General features: G+C 42.1%; 1 protein-coding gene across 3 annotated transcripts; it reads left to right on the top strand.

Moving 5' to 3' along the window:
• The first annotated feature begins 8,528 nt into the window (after nucleotides 1–8,528).
• On the top strand, nucleotides 8,529–19,931 carry LOC118517395 (PH and SEC7 domain-containing protein). Of its 3 annotated transcripts, none has more exons than XM_036063457.1 (16): nucleotides 8,529–8,913; nucleotides 9,898–10,652; nucleotides 10,757–10,823; nucleotides 11,079–11,132; nucleotides 11,229–11,473; nucleotides 11,726–11,792; nucleotides 11,883–11,936; nucleotides 12,047–12,513; nucleotides 12,577–13,686; nucleotides 13,889–14,946; nucleotides 15,021–15,214; nucleotides 15,307–15,499; nucleotides 15,579–15,838; nucleotides 15,918–16,321; nucleotides 16,413–16,550; nucleotides 16,639–19,931. In XM_036063457.1, exons 2-16 carry the CDS (start codon nucleotides 10,515–10,517, stop codon nucleotides 17,002–17,004), a joined length of 4,815 nt encoding a protein of 1,604 aa, XP_035919350.1. In that variant the 5' UTR covers nucleotides 8,529–8,913; nucleotides 9,898–10,514; the 3' UTR covers nucleotides 17,005–19,931. The 3 variants fall into 3 exon arrangements, with proteins under 3 accessions (XP_035919350.1, XP_035919368.1, XP_035919358.1); XM_036063475.1 differs by having other exon boundaries at nucleotides 8,530–10,652; nucleotides 12,047–12,135; nucleotides 12,262–12,513; XM_036063465.1 differs by having other exon boundaries at nucleotides 8,534–10,652; nucleotides 15,948–16,321; nucleotides 16,639–19,605.
• The last annotated feature ends 1,613 nt before the right edge of the window (nucleotides 19,932–21,544 follow it).

Here is a 21,544-nt window from a genome sequence, read left to right as displayed (position 1 = left end):
TATCGAGTTACCAAATTCCGTACCTAGGCACCACCTCTTGGAATAAAGACAAACGATGCCACTTCATACATTTATCAGATTTTTTTCAATATCCACCAATGCAGTGTAGTCATGAAAACTGATGAGACTCTATAATGAAATGAAATGATAAAATAAGGTTTTATTCGAACACAAAAGTGTTACCAAACTGAAATGAAACTTTGGATTGGTCTATTGAATTGAACTTTGTTTTTTCTAGTTCTCGGATTAAATTGAAATTCTATCTATTTACCACGGTTTAATGTAATGGTTGCTTGTTTAAAAAAGAAGCAAACAATTGAACTTCAATTGAATGCAGACGTATAACATTAAATAGAAGCGCATAAATGATCCCTGCTGTATTTCTTTAATTTTTCGAACCTCACTAGCATTTATTCCCAATCTGCTCGTTAAAGGATCTTGCTACACGTGCCGGCTTCTATTAAATTCCGGCACTATGTTAAATCGTTCAATGCTTTTTTTTGGTTTATTACACAAAAAACTACTCGAGTGCTCAATACATTAACATTATTCCAATGCGTTGATGATCTACATTCATATGCCAACTGTTGTTCATAGAGTCAAAAATATCACCCAGTATGTAAAATAAATTGTAAGATATTTAAGTAACAAAACTTGTTTTTATATTCATGTACAACGGCCCCGCCGTAATGCTACAAAACGATAATCTTATCTAGTAAAAATAAAATTAGCAATACTTCACTGGCAACTCATGGTTTCATAATATAGCAGAGGTTAATTATGTCAAACCCGATGTTTGTTTAATTTTCATTTTACAGATACAATTTCTTTATTACTTAATTAATCCTGATTTAGATACCGAATCACAATACAGGGCTCATGCTGTTCCTAAGTTACATCAACGCTCTCACCATCATCCCATCCCTCCAATGGGATGTACAGCCGAAAGTGACGCCAGTTGTGTCCGACCAAATACCAAGTTATAAATTTTTATTAAAGCATGAAACATCGGCCTGAATAACTAAATCATTTACATTTTATGAAACATTACGTTTCATAAATGTTTAAAGCAAAAGAAAAACTATTCCAAGTAATTTTTGTTCCAATTTTTGTGAAACCAAATCAACACATATGTACGCTCCAAAAAGTGGAATGCGAATGGTCTGATGTTTCTAACATATGAAATGTCATGAAAGATTTTTATCCAAAGCCTTCTCAGTCGTGTTTATTCGTCGCGTATCATTCAGCCACGTGTTTACTGAGAATTTTCTGAAAGTATTTTCATACTAAATGTTAATGGCTAATCCACCCTTTTCTTCTTGCGGCAAAAGGCGCTGCCGGGTGATGTGAAAGATATTCATTAACAAATTCTACTTTTTCAAACATTTACTGCTAGGTGTGTTGTAGCTCTGTTATTCTTAATTCTTGGGTATAGCTTGGTTGCAATTCATAATGGCTATGAGACGAATTTTTTAAATGAGTCTCTATAAAATGTAAATCTTGTTAAAGAAACAATAAATTTAATTCAAAATCAATAATCTCGCATTGTTTATTGCTACACTTTGCCAAAACCATTTGAATTTAATTTTTTCTGCGTATATGGTAGGTATGAGAATAAGATTTATAGTAGTTTTTATGCCGATAGGTGATCCATAAGTCGGATCATACTGTGCTACCTTATGCTCCGCTATTGAAGACTATATTACAATCAAATGAAAAAATAAATAAATAAAACACACACGTAAGGTTATTTGAAATATTTATTTTACTAACAATTTAAGTTGAATCGATACAATTTTGAAAAATTAAAATGCATTTTTTTCATTTGGTAATCATGTACTTCAGGACATCAAGGAGACAAAAATTTCGTGAATGCAGCAGAAAAGTTGATATTCATCAAGCATATCTGTGTGCACCAGTTTTGAATTTGTCTCATTTTTTTTTTTGAGAAACGCTTTCAACCATCTTCATAAGCTATTATTTATTTTTTTATGCATGAGAAGCTTTTATTTATTTGTCTGTGTACAAATATAAGTTATACACGCTTGAGATGAGAAAGACAATGGGGTGGTTAAATTACCATGCAAATACACAATTATGTGTTAGGTTATTATTTCGGTTGTAGTATCCATCTCCAAACATGTAAATATTATTTACAAGGGACAGATAAGTGGTTCAGATATGGCCTCACCAGAGTTATACTAACACCTGTTTGTTCTAAAATAAATCAATAAAAAGTTTTGAAAAATCATAAAACATTTTATTTTTAAATACACCTGTTATACTTACGTCACAATTCTACACACAGTTTAATTATTCCTTTTTTGCACTATTAAAATGTATCAAAAATAAAATTGATGGAGACCAAAGATTTTTTTTGGATGAATACATAAGCGTAGAGATCATTTGACATTTTAAAAATATAGATTTCCACGAGTACCTTTCGGAATCGGAAACCTACCATATAAGAGCAAAAACAATTTTCAGAAAGCTAAACCTATAGAAAGTAAAGTATAATACAGCAATAAAGTTTCAGGAATTCATCAAAATTAACAGCTTTTAAAACACAACTAACTTACACGAGCTTAAGGGTTTTTTATTTTGCTTCTAGAAAAGACTCAAATATTGAAAGAGTGAAGTGCCTAGCTCGCTTTGATTGACTGATTATTTTGCTCTATTTTAATCAGTAAATTATTTTTAAGTATTTCTATAAAAGTCTCCCGTACGTAAGGCTGACTACCTTTTCTACGGGTAAAATTAAGTCACAGAAAGCCAGAAATGGTAGGCCGAGACCTCTCGAGGTTGTAGTGCCAAAGAAGAAGACTATAAAAGTGTATTGTGTTATTTTCACAATAGAATCTTGATTTGAGCTATTCATGTAAACCGATTATTTGCGCCTTATAGGCAACCCGCATGCCATTCCCGAAGGCGGTCACGATCGAATGAATTAATGGAATGCATGCTATGGGTCTAGAATATGAATAAAGATCCCTCAAAAAAGAACAATCCAGCAGTGCACACGTTTCTTACAACACCTCTTAAGACATTATTCTTAGATTTCTCCGCGGCTCTCCCCCGAAGTATATTGATAAGATAATTTAACAAATTATTCCATATTTTTCCAACTTTTTGAGCATCTTCCATGCCAAATCCAATTTTGAAAATATATAAGGAAGGCCTTATAAAAAAACTGGAATGAATATTGAATAAATAGAATGTAATATTATAAATTAAAAAAAAATGAAAACAAAATCGTCGATCGTAAAAACTTAAACCCAAATTCACAATTTCTAACTCGTCTATTTGGCCTTCTATAGCTTTCTATGATTTGTTTTACCGGTAACTGGATGATAGTCAGTCTTGCACACCCCCGGACCGCACCAATAGCATAATAGCATGCCAAAAAAGCACGATACGTCACTATCACATTTAGCTAAAACATCAAGCTTTTGTTTTATTCCCAAAAACAGATGCTTGTTTAGTTTGATTAGTCAGATGAAACGTATCGTAGACATGAGCTCTATTTAAAAATTAATTTATATTAAGAATAACTAAATCAGGATAGAATTTCATTATTTATAATTACAACAACCCGTAAAGACAAGCTTCGCGTGCATGGTACGACATTTTGTGAATGATTCTGTGAAAAACCAGTCAGTAAATAAACAGTTGACATTTGAACGAAGCATAACTTACATCAACATACTTCTTTGTTCCGAAATATACGTTATATTGCATTTTCAAGGCATATGTTCAATGTTGAAACCATGTATTCAACCGCTTACCAGTTCATGTAAATAATATTTAAATATTTAGAGATGGATACTACAACCTGGCCGAATGCCGAAATAATAATGAACTAGAGGGTTTTTGGTATTTGCATGGTAGTATTAACCACTCCATTGCCTTTCTGCGTCCAAGTAATTATAACTAGCATTTGTATATACTAATGGAGAGGGTTGAATGCATAAGAGACAATACAGAAAAGTCTCAAATACATAGACAGGAAGAATATCAATGTTTCTGCTGTATTCAGGACACTCGTTCTTGCCCTGAGAATCATGTATAGAATGCAAAAAAAAGTTCCCCAGTATCTCGTCTGGTAACGTGGTACATAGAGAAGCAAAGCAAACATATGGAACATTTAGCGGCATAATAACTACAGCAAACATTATTCTCATTCTTACCATAGGTGTACTAAAAATTAAATTAAAATCGGTAGAACTATTATCGTGCAATTTTGAAATAGACACTTCGACAGTATAAATTTTAAATTACTGACTGAATTCCTTAATACTTGCTGAAAACATAGTCTTTAATGAACAACCTAGATTCCCATCACTGTTGCGAACGCGACAAAATAAAATTGAGCTAAACTGACAGGCATGCAAGAGTTAGATGAGAAACTTTAAATAACTAAATATCTTTGTTTAGGATAAATTCTCATCGACAAATATTTTCTTAGGAAAACAACCTTAAGTCACAGAGAGGTCCATACCGTGAGAAAGACGAAATTATGGTAACATGTCAGGGTATGTCATAAAACATCTCGGAAAAGGGACAATATCCAGACATATGAAAATTATTAATAGACTCAAGCCATGTAATAAAAACGAAAGTGAAGAACATGGCCCGAAAAGGGTTAACACTAGAACACAATGCATACATTGTCATTGCGCGATTAGTTTCATGAAAAAAACGACCATCGCGAAGATCAAGGCACGGTCGTAGGGCAGTGAAGGAAAGACCAACTTGACGAATAGAACAAACGACCCGCAGGCAATAGGCAATAGGAAAATAGGCATACGCACTTGAACCACAAATGCGCGATGCATTACCCATGGTCATAAAACGATAGGGTAACAATCGCCAGACATTGTAACATTACAGACCTCCTACACTAGCCGACGCCTGGCAGGGGTCAACGCATCAGCATACCGAATTAGGAAAAAGGAGATCGATGTAATGCTATTTCATGTTCTTTTTCCCACGGAATTTTAGTATATAAGACAGGATTTTTGAGAATAAAAAGCGACTTGTAATCCAAACCTCAACGAAGAAGCTTGTGTTTCATTGTTAGGGTATCCATACGGAATTGGGAAAATTTCATCTTTGCCTTCCCTCCGGATGTTGGTCCCGCACTTTGGTGTCTCCCACTCCGTCGGAAGAATTATGCGAAATTAAGCCAAGCAAGAACCACGGTTAGAAACTTCTCCTGGTTATCCAGAAAAAAAGGCTAATCGTCTGATCGAGCTACGGCATTCCCGTTGTCCACGCCGAGTTAGTGAAGTGCGAGTCCGCCGCTAAAAACTTCTCTTGGTTATCCAGGAAAAAAGGTTAGCCGCCTGATTCAAGCAACTCTGACAAGGCCAGGAATCTGCGCGGAGATTTCCCGAATCGATCACTCCTTCGCGTGGTCGGTTCAACAACGGTTCGTTATCGAACTAACAATCACGAAATGCCACCAACCTATAGGAGCCAACCATAGAGTCGGATTTATAATAACACAACTAAGAGTAAATGTTTGAAAAAGTAGAATTTGTTAATGAATATCTTTCACATCACCCGGCAGCGCCTTTTGCCGCAAGAAGAAAAGGGTGGATTAGCCATTAACATTTAGTATGAAAATACTTTCAGAAAATTCTCAGTAAACACGTGGCTGAATGATACGCGACGAATAAACACGACTGAGAAGGCTTTGGATAAAAATCTTTCATGACATTTCATATGTTAGAAACATCAGACCATTCGCATTCCACTTTTTGGAGCGTACATATGTGTTGATTTGGTTTCACAAAAATTGGAACAAAAATTACTTGGAATAGTTTTTCTTTTGCTTTAAACATTTATGAAACGTAATGTTTCATAAAATGTAAATGATTTAGTTATTCAGGCCGATGTTTCATGCTTTAATAAAAATTTATAACTTGGTATTTGGTCGGACACAACTGGCGTCACTTTCGGCTGTACATCCCATTGGAGGGATGGGATGATGGTGAGAGCGTTGATGTAACTTAGGAACAGCATGAGCCCTGTATTGTGATTCGGTATCTAAATCAGGATTAATTAAGTAATAAAGAAATTGTATCTGTAAAATGAAAATTAAACAAACATCGGGTTTGACATAATTAACCTCTGCTATATTATGAAACCATGAGTTGCCAGTGAAGTATTGCTAATTTTATTTTTACTAGATAAGATTATCGTTTTGTAGCATTACGGCGGGGCCGTTGTACATGAATATAAAAACAAGTTTTGTTACTTAAATATCTTACAATTTATTTTACATACTGGGTGATATTTTTGACTCTATGAACAACAGTTGGCATATGAATGTAGATCATCAACGCATTGGAATAATGTTAATGTATTGAGCACTCGAGTAGTTTTTTGTGCAATAAACCAAAAAAAAGCATTGAACGATTTAACATAGTGCCGGAATTTAATAGAAGCCGGCACGTGTAGCAAGATCCTTTAACGAGCAGATTGGGAATAAATGCTAGTGAGGTTCGAAAAATTAAAGAAATACAGCAGGGATCATTTATGCGCTTCTATTTAATGTTATACGTCTGCATTCAATTGAAGTTCAATTGTTTGCTTCTTTTTTAAACAAGCAACCATTACATTAAACCGTGGTAAATAGATAGAATTTCAATTTAATCCGAGAACTAGAAAAAACAAAGTTCAATTCAATAGACCAATCCAAAGTTTCATTTCAGTTTGGTAACACTTTTGTGTTCGAATAAAACCTTATTTTATCATTTCATTTCATTATAGAGTCTCATCAGTTTTCATGACTACACTGCATTGGTGGATATTGAAAAAAATCTGATAAATGTATGAAGTGGCATCGTTTGTCTTTATTCCAAGAGGTGGTGCCTAGGTACGGAATTTGGTAACTCGATAAGGAAGGTGAGCATGAAAAAAATATTTTTCAGAATTCAGAAACGACTTGTATATTCAATTTTTGATAAAATTTTTACTTTTTCTTCGGATGGATGGAAAGAAATTATTAGGAGTCTGTTGAATAAAGGCAGGCTGTCCGTCTTATTCAACTTTGAAATAATGATCAGCAAGCACAAGGTCCACTGTTAGGCGCCAGTTGTTGAGCCAGTAAGCTAGCCGGTCCGTTTAATTAACGTACGAACTGCTAAACGGTTCGAAATTCCAGTAGAATCAGAGACGAGGGCACGAACCTTTTACCTTAACGCAGCCGGTACCTACCGCCATGTGTTAGACTGCGATCCTGTAATGTTAAAATAGAATGACCTGCCCAGCTTGCAAGGAAATCGATCAGCATGGTAGACGGCTTGTAAAGCAGGACAGATATATGAATATCGTACGTAATTTTCTGTATGATAGGCTTCCGCCGATCCTTTCCGGTGATTGCATAACGTTACATCCGTTAAAAAGTTAAAGAATACAACACACCCGGATCCACTAGAGCCTAATTACCAAAACGGTTTCGGATGTCTCACATTAAAAGATGTTTAAAACACGACCGCGTTAGGTGTACGATCACATCTTTTATTACTGATTAATCACATTTATCTCATTTTCATTTATCATTTATCAATCCGGGGACAAACATCCAACGGGATGCTGCTGCTTCCGGCGATGGAAAGAATTCGGTTGCACATTGTACCACCAGTACACCAGTATGAAACGCATACTGATAGAATTGCCGGCTGTTAAGGCGCATCGTCATAGATGCTAGCGCTGGTTACGGTGCGGCCACTGTTGCTATAAACAGCCACCTCTGCATCCTCCGGTAACAAACATCCGACCGGCAGTTGAACCGGTCCGCAGCAAAGCAGCAAAGTGTCCACGCGCAGCCTAAACACGTTTTCACTAAATGTATGCGATGTATCATTAACGTATCGTAGAATATAACTGAAATAATTCCAAACAGCAACCAATAAAGGCGCATAATTAGTCACAAATCTTAAAAAAGGTCGAGGAAAATAAACGATCACTTCCCTGCACAATAACAATCCAAATGCAAAATGTAAACAAACATCCCCCCTCCGATTGACAAAACACGATTCGCGTGTGCAATAGACCTGACCATTTTCGAACTGTCAAATCTTTGTTTGGGACTCTATTTTACCTTTTTACCAATTTAATTAACTTGCTCTCTGTTGCGGAAGAGGCTTTGAAGTTTTCGACCATGTGTAGTAAACGATTTGAAAGCTCAATTTTTCAATTTTGCTTTAAAATATAATAACGTGCGGAAAATTATTTATTCCAACGATTTCTCTTCCTACATAACGTAATGAGTGGTTCTGTATTGCTACCGTGGTTCCAACCATCATAGTAAAGTTATAGAAATAAGCTTTTCTACTAGCTAACGGCGATATTATTCAAACATATGGTATCGTGATGTTTGTTATGCAAGATCCGTAGATCTTAGGCAATGGTCTGTGTATGCCTTTCAAGCACACGTTCGAGTAGATTCGTGTCAACCAATTAGCTATATAATTTATTCAATTAATGATGACACATGATAAAAGAGTAAACTAAGATTAAGAATATTCAGCACATTTAATGTTGTGTAAACAATATCTCATTCCTTACTTTAAAGACGCTCTTGATGTTCGGTAGCTATGGTGACTGCGATTGACCACTGCCCAATGAAACATCGAACCCACACATGTACCCTAGCAATCGCAGTGGCAGGCACGCACTCAAAGGCATAGACCGAGCAGGAATGATTCCAGCGCATACACACGATCCTACGCGACAGGGAGTGTGCGAGAGTGAAAGAGGGCGAAAGAAAAGGCGATCGAGACGGAAAGCACACACACGCAATTTCGGAGCTTCGCGTTGACAGCTAGCGCTAGAAACAGCCTACAGCACGGGCGCACCGAGAAGACCGAGAGAAAGTTGAGTCGAATTTACCGTGAAGCGAGTGTAAGTGCGTTGTCCGGGCAAAAGGTGTGCGTTGTAGCCGCGAGCATGCATGTGTGTGTCATGCGTGCACGTGTGGCGTACTGAAGGGACAATTTGGTTGGACGTTTTTTTGTTGCCGTAGCGCGCTCCTGCCCAATACGGGTGTGTTGCGGCCGTGCCAGCTTTCCCTACCATTTTCCCAAACGAGAGTTGCCAGCACATTTGGCAGTGTGGATACGCGCAAGAAACGTGCCCAGGTGCAAGTTCAGTGGCCCGTCCGCAAGAGCGAGCATAGGAGGTGGTGGAAGAAGAAGTGGAACAACGGCCGCAACTCCCACACGGCCCCATCAATCAACGGTATACCGACACAAAACTGAACCGAATCAATCGAGCAATCCACCCGCTGTGGCCATATATCCACACACAAACACATTCACACACACACACACACACACACACACACATACACACACACATACACACACAAACACGCACGCAGAAGCCAACGGGGTGGCACATCCCAACAGCTCGCCAACTGTCAACGCCAAAGAGCAGTGTACGACGTGAAATTTGTCGAAAATAATTGTAACCAAGCCAGAAGCAGGCAACGGAGTGAGGTTAGCTTCGCCAGCGAGGTTTTCCGTGGTTGTGAAGAAAGGCAGCATGCCCCCGGACTTTGTGTCTCGGATCCCTGTGTAACCGTGTAGTTCGTAGCCTGCGTGCGTGAATCAGCACCGTCCAGCGGGCAGAGCGCGTGTTAGCAAGCGCGAGGGTGAAGAGAAAACGCCTTTCGGAAATTAAATAAAATATAAAACGTCCGGACCGACCCTTTCCATACACACATATACGCACGCAACGTACAAAAACACAAGGGTGTCCACCAAGTGTTAGATCCGGTTCCATCGTCGGTTTGTGCAAGGAAGACCTAGTGGCTCCCCTATATCCAGCCATCGTCTCTATCAAACGGTTTAAAATCAATCATCCTTTTCGCTTCCACTCAATCAGCCGGGCCATAGTTTAGCTGCCGGGAGGGAGTGGCAGTCGCAGGGCAGCAGTGAGCTAACTAACCGCAAGTACCGTATGAAAACAACGCACACGAGTAGCAGCAGTAGCAGCGGCAGCCGCAACAACGAAGACGAAGACAACACCGTACGGGGGTAGCGCATCATCGTAACCAGCGAAAACTCAAACCGAAACCTCGAGGAAAGAAATTGGAAAAAGGTCGAAGAAAAATCGCTGTACTTGTGTATGTATTGCTGTCCCGGTCGTACGTACGCACTTTTCGGTATCGTGCTGTCACCTAGAGCGCGCGGTGTGTGTCAGTGCCCATCTGTGCCGTGTGGCTCGCCGTGGAATACCCACACACACACTCGCACGCAGTTGAAAACACGTCAGACGGATTGGTCCGGATGCCCAAAACTGTGTTGTTCAGCTGCTCCGGAATTAATTGGCGCTGGGAAACGATAAAGTAAGGAGCGAGCACGAAACCGCCACTCCATCAGCAGCACCAACACCCCGGAGAGTGGGTGTGTGTGTGTGGAACCGCGGATAGAGAACAGGCGGACGACTAGAGAACAAGGAGTCACCCCGATACGGATGACCGTATCCCTTGGGCGGCCATTATGGCTGAGGAAGTGACGGCCGTGCTACGAATGAGCAAGGATGGTATCACGTTCGGGTTTCAGGTCCGGCAGATTGACATCGGTGAGCATGTCATATACAAGATCCTCGAAAACACGCCCGCTGACATGTGTGCGAAGGTAAGGAAAACTGCACCGCAACCCCCAATCGCCCCACCCTGCACAACACAGCGTCAACTAACCGATGGTCCTGATAATTTTATCAAAAACCATTCTCATTCTAGGTGGAGATAGGTGATATCGTGTTGAAAATAAACGGCGAAGACGTCACTGGATTAGCTACCAAAGATGGTATTACTTGCACACAACTTTTAGCTATTACTTTTTAACTTCCTTTTTACTATCCTCCTCACCCTCCCCTTAAGTTTTCTCTAACTGCACGTCAGTTCACTTTTTCTTCCTACATTTTCATCCGCCCTCTTAGCAACATATGTTTTTTGTTTGTTTGCTTTTTTTTGGTCAAGTTCAAATCCTGACCGAACATAACAATGATTGTGTACGGTTATGAGTCTGTGTTATTTACGCTCTTACGCTCTCTATTTCCAGTGGTAAAACGTGTTCGGGTTTCACCGAACCCCATGACGCTGCACCTCCGGAAAGGTATGATGTTTCGTTTACTGTTTGGCACTATTGCTAACACCGCTACAGCCAGCAAACTCATCAAGTTTTCCCCCTTTTTATTTTGCCGACCAGCAGATCCGCAAGTGAAGCGCGCCATTTACGAAATGATCAAATCTACTTCACCCGACCGCGTACTTCATCACCAGCAGAAGCTACAGCATCAATCGCCCCAATCGTCCCAGGGTCCGGAAGAGTATACGGTGGAGCTGCGACGCAAGAAGGACGACACCCGGCTCGGGTTTGTGGTGCGTGCGACCGATGTGCTCGATCATGTGATCGTAGAGATACGCCAAGATTCGCCTGCTGCTTTGTGTGGAAAGGTGAGCAATTTGTTTGCAATGAAAAACCCTTGAAGAATATCAGGTCGGAAACACAAGGCGGTTTTCTACACAAGCCGCTAACAAAATAGTTTTTTTTTGCATGCATACCGGCTTTCGATTGAAAATGTGTTTGACATCATTGTAATTTTATCGTTAAAAATTCCAACCTTTAAACGGGGTGTGTCTGATAGAATTTTGCCACTATCTATGTGTTTTAACTCTTAGACTCCTATTTTTCTCTTCTCTTTGTAGGTGGAAGTCGGTGACGTATTCCTGAAGATAAACGAAACGGACGCGCAACAGTATTCCCCGCGTGATGGTACGATACACATCAGAGCTTTTGCAAAATCATTTAAACGTCCCTATCTAACACTGTGTTCTTTTATTCTTAATTTTCTGCGGTTTTTAGTGCTAAAATGTTTGGGTAGTGCTACTGAACCCATCAAGTTGCGACTAAAGCGAGGTATTTGATTAGTTCAAGGATTGTGTGATGTTTTATTGCGTTATTCTGTCTCAACTGATAGTGGACGAACATATACAAAACTCTCCCGTTTTCTCGTTTTTCTCGGGCAGATCCTTGGATTAAGAAATACCTACGCGAACAGTATCAGCAGGAACAGTTGGTAATGAGTGATGATTCGATTGAGTCACAATCCTGCAAGGTAAGTAGTGACAATACGAACGGTTCACCATCGCAGCCTGTATCACGCCTAGCACAGCCGAAACGCTCCAAGCTGCTGTCGCTCGATTCGGCATTGAACCTCACCCACTCACCCAATAATACACAGGCAGCAGGCGGACGGACACCTGGGAACGGCAATCCGCACGCGGTGCGCGAATGTCTTTCCGAATCTGCCTGTCGTCCGTCCCGCATTCCGCAGGCAGTTACACAAAGTAACTGGAGTGCGCCACAGTCACCGTCGCGCGGCCGGAAACCGCCACGGCCGTCACAAATACCGACGGCTCGGCCCGATATGCTAGTCACCCGATTCGTTATGACTGGAGAGTCTCAGTTTGAGACGCGCTACTTCGCGGACCAGGTATGTAAATGTACTGTTTATACGCGCACATAAAATGACGAACATTGCGCTCCCCATTTGCAGCCACGCAAACGTATTAAAGCACCGCTGGTCAACTACGATACGCTTTCCTCATCTACCAGTCGGTCGGAAGACAATAGCAACAGCAGCTGTTGCCTGATAGAAGATAACGCTAACAACGATCCAACGCAACCACCCTCACCAGCCTCGCCACTCTCACCAGCGAATGGGCCGCCGGTAAGTGACAATAACCTAATGGGCCGATGTGACAATGGTGCTGAGGACGGTGGTCCGGTTGTGAGCAAAAAGAAATCGCACCCAAGCCACGGCTCCAACGGCAACAACAATCTACCAACAGGCGTATTGTACGGTTCGATCGATACGAACGGTGACGCAGCTAAAAAAGAGGAGCATGGCGGTGAACGCGCGGGCAGAAGAGTGGATGATGTTACCGTCGGCGAGGGTGGAAATAGTGGAAACCAAAACGCGTACAGCAATGCAAAGCTGGCGGAAGACGCCAACCGGGGTGAGTGCGATGGTCGGGGGGAAACGAAAGACTGTGATAGTTCGAAGGGTGGTGTCCCTAGTGAAATGAAACGGGCGCAGCAGCAGCAATTGCCGCGCCATCACACTGGTTCGCGAACGAAGGCCGATCCGACCGAGATTAGCTATTCGGTGCCAACATCGCCCACCACTTACGGTGCGTGCAGCGGTAGCGGGGTTGGTGGCGGTAGCGGTGGTGACCATCTTCTATCCGCGGGGAACGCCGTACATGATCAACAGCATCGCAATAACAACGAGATGAGCATCAACTCGATGCCGACAAGTCCGGAGTACGCTGGTGCGGGTGGCCATCACCATCACCAAATGTTCCGGTATGGTACTGGCACCGCAGGCGATGGCAGTGTTGGTGCTGCGGGAGGTGATACAAGTAGCGGGGAGCTAACCGCTAACACAAACATGAGTTCTGGTTCGGGACCCAACAGTGGTGGCGGCGGGTTGATTCGCAAATGTGATGCTGCTGGCTTCCGTACCAGCCGGTCGGAGGACCATCTGCAGCAGACACAACGGGATGGTGGCATCGGAGCAGTTGTATCGATCGACATCGACGAGGATGTAAACAGTTCGCTGAACACGCTGCTCGACACACGCCACGATTCGCAGGAATATGCGGTAAGCACAATAACAAATGTTTGGTCTTCTGTATCTTACCTACGTCAAAATAGGTTTGCGGCAAGGAGTCTGCCAATCCCTTCGCTGATGGCATGCAATCCGTTAATTATAGTTCTCAAAATAACAAAAAGATCAATTTAAAAACTGATTCTGATTTAATTATAATTAAAACTTAATCGTCCTGGTTATAATGCTTCACCAGGTACCGGAACGTGAGCGGTTTCTATGGTCGTATAACGCGCAATCGGCTCCAAAGACAGTCGGCAGTACCGGTGGCGAGAATGTGCATAATGCCACCGAACCCGGTGCCAACGTGGTCTCCCCACAATCCTTCTCCAGCTCGGTCAGCTCCTCGCCGCAACGCTCTGCTAGCGATAGTCCCGCCTCACCTACCTCCGTATCGAGCTCCGTCATGTCTTCCTCCGGTGGGTCGCGTGAGCATTCACATGCCGGTGGTGGCGGTACCGGCACGGCTAGTTCCTCGATCGCCAACAACCTTCCAGGCGGACAAGGTGGAAACCATTTCCAGCACCAGCAGCAACATCATCAGCACCAGCAGCAGCAACATTCGCACCATCATCATCATCAACAGCAACATCACAATCAACATCAACCATTGCAGCAGCAACATTCCTCCGGTGGACAACATCATCCGCCCAGTCAGCAGTCGGGTTACGGTGGACGCGATCACAGTGTGTCGGAAGCTGTATCGAACATCTCCAGCCCCGACTACCAGGATGAACACGATCTTCTTAGCACGAAAGATCTCATGGCGATGGCTATTAGCGATCCGAGCGATTCCGACTCCACCATTCTGATCTCGGAAAACACACACCGGTGCGATCTGCCGCTAAGTCATTCCGATCGTGACCACAAGCTCGTGATTCAGGTGAAGTCGGGCGAAGGTGGTGGGGCGTCGGAGCTGGAAGAAGATTATGATGGTGCTCGTTGTCTTGCATTGCTAAAGGAGGCCGAACGATCCGAGTTGGAAAGTTTCGATTCGCTAGGAGATGACGGTATGATGCAACCTGGTGCGGCAAATCTGTTGTCGGGATATGCTGACAGCGCGATGTACGGTGGTAGCGCGACACGCGAATCTTCGCCACCGGTTTCCGACGATGGAAGTGATGTCGATTCCTTACATTCTTTCCACTACTCGCCGAAGGGTGTCGATCTGCCATCGGCCGAACGGCTTGCCAAGCGGTTGTATTATCTTGAAGGTTTCAAGAAGAGCGATGTTTCACGACAGCTGTGCAAAAAGTATGTTCCAATAGCGTCCTTTTCGTAGTTGCCTACATTTGCTGACATTTGCCGTTTTCCAAACTTTTTTTCAGCAACGATTTCAGCCGAGCAGTCGCGGAAGAGTATTTGAAGTTCTTTTTCTTCGAATGTCTCTCGCTGGACAAGGCGCTGCGGATGTTCTTGAAGCAGTTTTCGCTAACCGGTGAAACGCAGGAACGCGAACGGGTGCTGGTACATTTCTCCAAACGGTACCTGGACTGCAATCCACATTCATTCAATTCACAAGGTATGGTGGTTGGCGAATGAATGCCCAAAAGAGAACAGAGCTTCAATCTCTCTCATCAATCATCTCTCACCTCGCTGTTGGAATGTTTATAGATGCGGTGCATACGCTAACGTGTGCGATAATGCTGCTAAATACGGACCTTCACGGGCAGAATATTGGATCTAAAATGACTTGTGCCGAGTTTATCGACAATCTGAGTGACCTGAACGACGGTGAAAATTTCCCCAAGGGCGTACTGAAGCAATTGTATTATTCTATCAAAGACAAGCAACTAGAATGGGCTCTGTATGTATAATATTGCTTAAACATTCTAATATTGTCATCTGTATATTCTTATATTGTCACCTGTTTTACCCCAATTAAGGGATGACGACGTAGATCCTAAAACGGGTAATCGTACCAACGACGGCAATGGCAACGGTGGCAATGGCAATGGTCTTGGTGGTGTTGGTCTTGTCGGTGTAAATGGTGGATCGGGCGATGGAGGAGCGACCGGGGGTAGCCTGCAGGGGCCACCGGTTGGGCCAAACCCGTTCCTCGAAGCGCCACCAATGTTTGCGGCCGTCGAGTACAAAAAGGGCTACGTCATGCGCAAATGCTGTTACGACACAAACTACAAGAAGAGTGAGTTAACAGAGTGGTTGTGGCACATACATATACGCATACAAACACGCGCTCGAACGCCCATTATTGATTGATGCAGCTTGCTGCGGCTTTTTTTGCAACATTTCAGCCCCATTCGGACGACGGTCGTGGAAGATGTTCTTTTGCACGTTGCGTGATCTGGTGCTGTACCTGCACAAGGATGAGCACGGCTTCCGGAAGAACCAGATGTCAGACAATGTGCATAATGCGATTCGCATCCACCATGCACTGGCGACGCGTGCGAGTGACTACACGAAGAAGCAGCACGTGTTTCGGCTGCAAACGGCAGATCAATCCGAATTTCTGTTCCAAACGAGCGATTCGAAGGAGCTGCAGTCCTGGATTGACACGATCAATTTCGTGTGTGCGTCGTTTTCGGCACCACCGCTCGAAGGTGGAGTTGGTAGCCAAAAGAGATTTCAACGACCGCTGCTACCGTGCACTCACAGTCGTTTGTTGATGGTAGGACAGACGTTGTTACTATCATGTTTGTGTTATTGTGGGATTGGTTGCTAATAATAAATGCGTACCGTTTGTTTTTGTCTACCTCCAGCGCGATCAGATGGCGTCACACGAACGACAGGTGAATAAGATAATGCATCTGCTGGAAGAGCACAAGGTATCGACCGCACCTCCGAAAGGGTTGGCATTGCAGAACTACAAGGAAAAAGAGGTATACCTGCAGTACGAGGTACGTACCGAACACTTCTCTGTCTTTATAGGTACGCTAATGTATATATAATGTGCATATATAACATTCGTTCTCCTCATCGAAACAGCTGAAACGATACAAAACGTACTACAATCTGCTTAGCTCCCGCCTAACCATGGAACCACAGGATTTCAACAATCAGCATCAAGTGAGTGCGGCCGCACTCAACGATACCGGCGACAGACGGGACGATTCCTGCAGCACGACCATGTTGCCACTCGCTGGGTTCGGTGACTTCGGTGCCGCCAACAGTCATCCGGCACCACCGGGCCAGCAACAACAACGGTCCCAAACCGCCGGTAGCCTTATGCCAAACTTTATTCAGGCACATCAGGGTGGTAATGCGGTGGGTAACGCGAGAACTCCCGGACTTTCACCACCGGAAACCACCACTGGCCAGCAGCAACAGCAGCAACCTACCAATACCCTGTAGTGGTAGTATCCTGCTCAACAGCATCAACATCAGCATACGGTACCGGCAGGAACGGACCATCCGACACAATTGTTGGGCCGCTGGACCATACAGACAAAGCACGTAGGATTATTCATTTCGGGGATTTAAAACCCACTTTCCCGGGTCTTGCGAACACCGGGTGTTCGGGTCTGCGAACACGAAATCTATCTATAAGAGTGTATAGGACGATACGCGGTCAGACAAATCCGTTAGAAGTATTGAGCGTACCGACCGGTATTCGCGGTGACGCGCGGACGCGGATGTCTTGCATTCCAAAACAGTTATTTGTATGTATGTATGTGTGTGTGTGTGTGTGTGAGAGAGAGGGTGTAGGAGGGCATCGCTTTAATCCGCTCTCCTGGCACGCAAAAGAGAACGCATTTATGAATTTATTGAAACTCCTCCTAAAGTTCGCGAAGAACGAACACTTTCTTCAAGACCACACACAAAACAGTGCACAGCAAGTGGTCGTTAGCACTTATAGCTTGTATTTTGTGCTTTTTTTATACATTTATACCTTCCAGTGCTGTGTTGCTTTGATACATACACTCCATGTCTCTCTTTCTCTCCCTCTCTCTTTCTCTCTCTATCTGTATTTGCTTTCCTTTTTTTTATTATAAAAAGCCTTTATTTTGACAATTATACATACTCTTACACTTCGGGATTTTCACAATACTTATCGCATCAACATTTAATTTCATTATCGCATTTACTGTTCAAATCTTCTATAAAATGCCCTACGATGAAGCCAAAAAAATTGAAGCAGATATTAATAATAACCAGCATGCTAACCAAAACAGGAATAGGAAGAAAAAATACACGCCCACGTACGGCCACACATACGAACGAACCTTTCCATACGCTTCCTTATTCCGGTGAGTAAAATGTATCGTAATGTGGACGTCGATCGAAACGGCGTGCCAAAATTTTACATTTGAACAAAGTTGCCGTTGAGCGAGAAAGAGAGATAGATAGAGGAAGCACGTAGCATCAGCTGCTGCAGAAGTTGCTCATTGTGTACAGCCAAAATAGGTGAATATGATAAAGAGGGACAGTACTTTTCATAAGTGAAGCAGGACTAGGGAAGGATAAGCGTACACTTAGCAGGTTTAATATTGTGCGACAGACAAAGGCAAGTCGCAAATCCCTTTCTTAAGCGATTAAGGTTAACCGTTTGTAAATTTAAGTGTTTAAAAAAAGTATATTACAAAACTATACGAAACATTTATATATGTACGCATTCTTACGATTACTGATCATTATTATTCATTATTATTGTTTCGCTTCCAAAAGGATTTTTTGCCCTTATGAGAGAGAAGCAATTCAGCATCAATTGTGTCGTGGAATTGTTAGCAACGGTTCAGTCGTTCAGTTTTCTACTTTTTTTTTACTTATTGTTTATAGAAAATGTTCGTCTTTGCAAAAAAAAATCATGGCACACAGCACGCACAGAAACACGAAAGCGAAATGAACGATGAACGAAAAATGACAGAGAGCAGACAGACAAACAAGCGGAAAGCAAGCGTTGTGCGAGTGTAGGAGTTTTAGGAAGACCGTTGTATCATCTCTTTATAAAGCCTGCATTTAATATTGATCATGTAACGCGGACATTCATATAGGTAAGGTACCACGGCTCAACAATAACTTTGTTCGTTACTATCCTACTACCTGAGCGATGATGCGATCAAGCAGGCAGCCAGGTGGCTACCCAAACAACTATACAAAAGGACACGAATGCACTGTGGTTGATCCTACTTAAACGAAATGATAGAGACGATCGAATTCGCAATTAGTGGAGTGCAGTTATTTGCAGTATTGCAGCGTTTATGTGTGTGTATGTTTTTTTTTACATTCATTCGTTTCCTCTCACACACTTTCTCCATTCTTCTCGTGTGTATTTGCTATATTATTTATATTGGAACCTAGTTCATGCAGACATAAACTGATGCGAAAACGAAAGGCTGATTTGAGAACGAGAAGACAGACAGAAAATAAGAGCGAAACAGATACAACCAACCAAGGTTGCGCTGGTACCGGACGCGCCACGGTATAAATTTGAGTGTAGCGCTTGTTTGAAGTGGACCCCTGTACTGGTACTTTTGCATGTTGCTTCGTATCCTTTTTGTTTTTGTTTATCGTGCGTACCGATTTTTTTTTCGTGTGCTGCTTTTTTTCATCGCTTGTCATCGTGATTATTAGTCACCGTCACGCAGAGGGGATCGTTGGGAGAGGGAAGGAGGGAGGGGGGGGGGGGGTGGACAGAAATGCAAAAGTCTGGTAGTAAGATGTGCGACGCGTAAGAATGTGGCAAAAATGTCGCTATTTATATACATATATAGATATATATACACACATATAGAGCAAACGAATGTGAATCGACACGGTTAATATAATGGTAGGATAGAAGTAGCGTGCCTACGTTTTTTTTTTTTTGGTTTGTATAAGTTTCGCAACACAGACTTTGTCGTCGTCGACACCAAGTCCGATCGATTTCGTGTTATATTCCTACAAAATATTACGTATTGTATACAGGACACCGACACGCAAAAGAATCAATACAGTACAGTGTTGATAAGGTGACATTTGGTTCAAACGATGAAGCGGTGCAGATTGTGTGTGTGTAACGAACCGTGCATTATTTGAAACATGTAGACAACACTGTACTGTAAAGAGATTGCTCAGTGTGGTCAAAAAAACACCCCCCCCCCATTCCCTTCCCCTACCCTTTGCCCTTTCACATCTCCTACTCGCACTTCTTCTCCGAACTTCCTCGCCGCCGCCGAACGAATGATTTGTAAAATCAGTGGCACACGTTGTCTAACACAATTATAATCACATTGTTGAAAGGTTCATTTCATTAGGCAAATAAGTGAAGAATATAATTTATATCTTGAAAACAACCGCAATAACAATCTTGCCCTCTTGACGTTTGTGTAGCGTATGTAAGGCTATATTTCCCGGCGATTTTCGTCGTTCTATGGTAGGGAATAGAATTGTCTTCGTCTTGTTTTTTTTTTGGAGATCCTTACCTTACCATATGCTGCAGACTTTCACCCATATTTCAGCCCTTTTATATGCCAAAAGCTGGCGCATATATGTTAATGCATTCCACCCCTGCACATCCGAATTTGATTTTCCTTGTTGTTAAGTTTTCTCCCCCTACTCCCATAAGAAAGCCATTATTATTAGAAATGGAAACACACGCAGCGGAAAACAGGTAGATGTTTCTGTACATGTACTTAGTTTATTGCGTTCAAACCTCAACATAACATTTGGAAGATCGTTCTTCAAGTAAAGTACAATTTGAACCATAACCTCATCTAGAACATTTAGAACGTAACCGGTGTAACATAATTTGCCGAGGATATATTTTTTGTCACCCTATTTCCTTTACAAAACTTTTTTTTTACGCCTATGTGTCTCAGATATGGAAAACTATTCGTTCGAAATTATTATTGTTACACTTATGTTTTTCTTTCTTCTTACAAAATTGTGTGGTTATTTATTTTTCGCTCTTATTAATCGTTCTTAAAAACATTATTTTCTTTTTGCGTTGAATTATAAAAGCGAAAAAAAAACTATGCGAACAAAAACATGTGAACAACGATCAATTACTGGTGTAGGAAATTCAAAAAGGAAAATCGAAACAAAAAAATCGAATGGCACACATATACACACACTAAGAAAACATAAAACAAGCTTTACAATAATATAACTGAAATCCCGTTTGGCAAAACAGCTTAGTATAGGTTATACTGTGCTCTAAGGATAATATTGGTGTCCCAATTGGAAGAAAGAAGAAGGTGGGAAGCTTCCAACATCACCCACTAGTACTGTAGTAGGATCCCCGTTGCCAAATCAATCAGTAGTGAAGTGTAGAGACAGAGACAAACAAACGAAGAATTGCAGTAGAAGAAGACAACTCTTGAGCCGCATAAACTACTTATTGAAAGAATGGCCAATGTGGAGGACATTTTATTATTACGTTAAAGAAAACAATCTATAGCTGTGAGCCCATCCTTTCGTTCGGTCGGAATATAACCACATCTAACCACATTTCATGAACTATTGTTGGTAAGGCTGTTTAGACGTACGTGTGGCAGTTGTTCCACGCGTTCAATTACATAACGCAGCAGGCGCAGAAGGAATAGCACAGTGTGGAATGATAATGTTACAAAGAATATTTCGATCGTGTGTATGTACATATATGGATAAGTTAAGGAAAGGCCCAAAGACTCTAATATGTGGGGGTAGAAAGCAGCAAATGGAATCAGAAAAGATAATCATGTTGACACAGATACAAAACAAAAAAGAACAAGGATAGTGGAAAGTGAAAGGGAAGAAGAGGAAGCCGAGCACAACTCAATAGTAAACGTAAGTAGTAAAGCGATGTAGTGACACGTGTATTGAACGAAACAAAACTCGCTCGCTTCTGTATTGTGTATGTGTGATGATGATCATACGTGGGTGTGTGTGTGTGTGTGAGTGTGAGTGTGTGTGTGTGCGCGCGCTTGTGTGC

This window comes from Anopheles stephensi, chromosome X (assembly GCF_013141755.1).
Source record: "Anopheles stephensi strain Indian chromosome X, UCI_ANSTEP_V1.0, whole genome shotgun sequence".
In the NCBI taxonomy this organism is placed as follows: Eukaryota; Metazoa; Arthropoda; class Insecta; order Diptera; family Culicidae; genus Anopheles; species Anopheles stephensi.
This window is presented reverse-complemented; position numbering and strand designations above follow the sequence as displayed.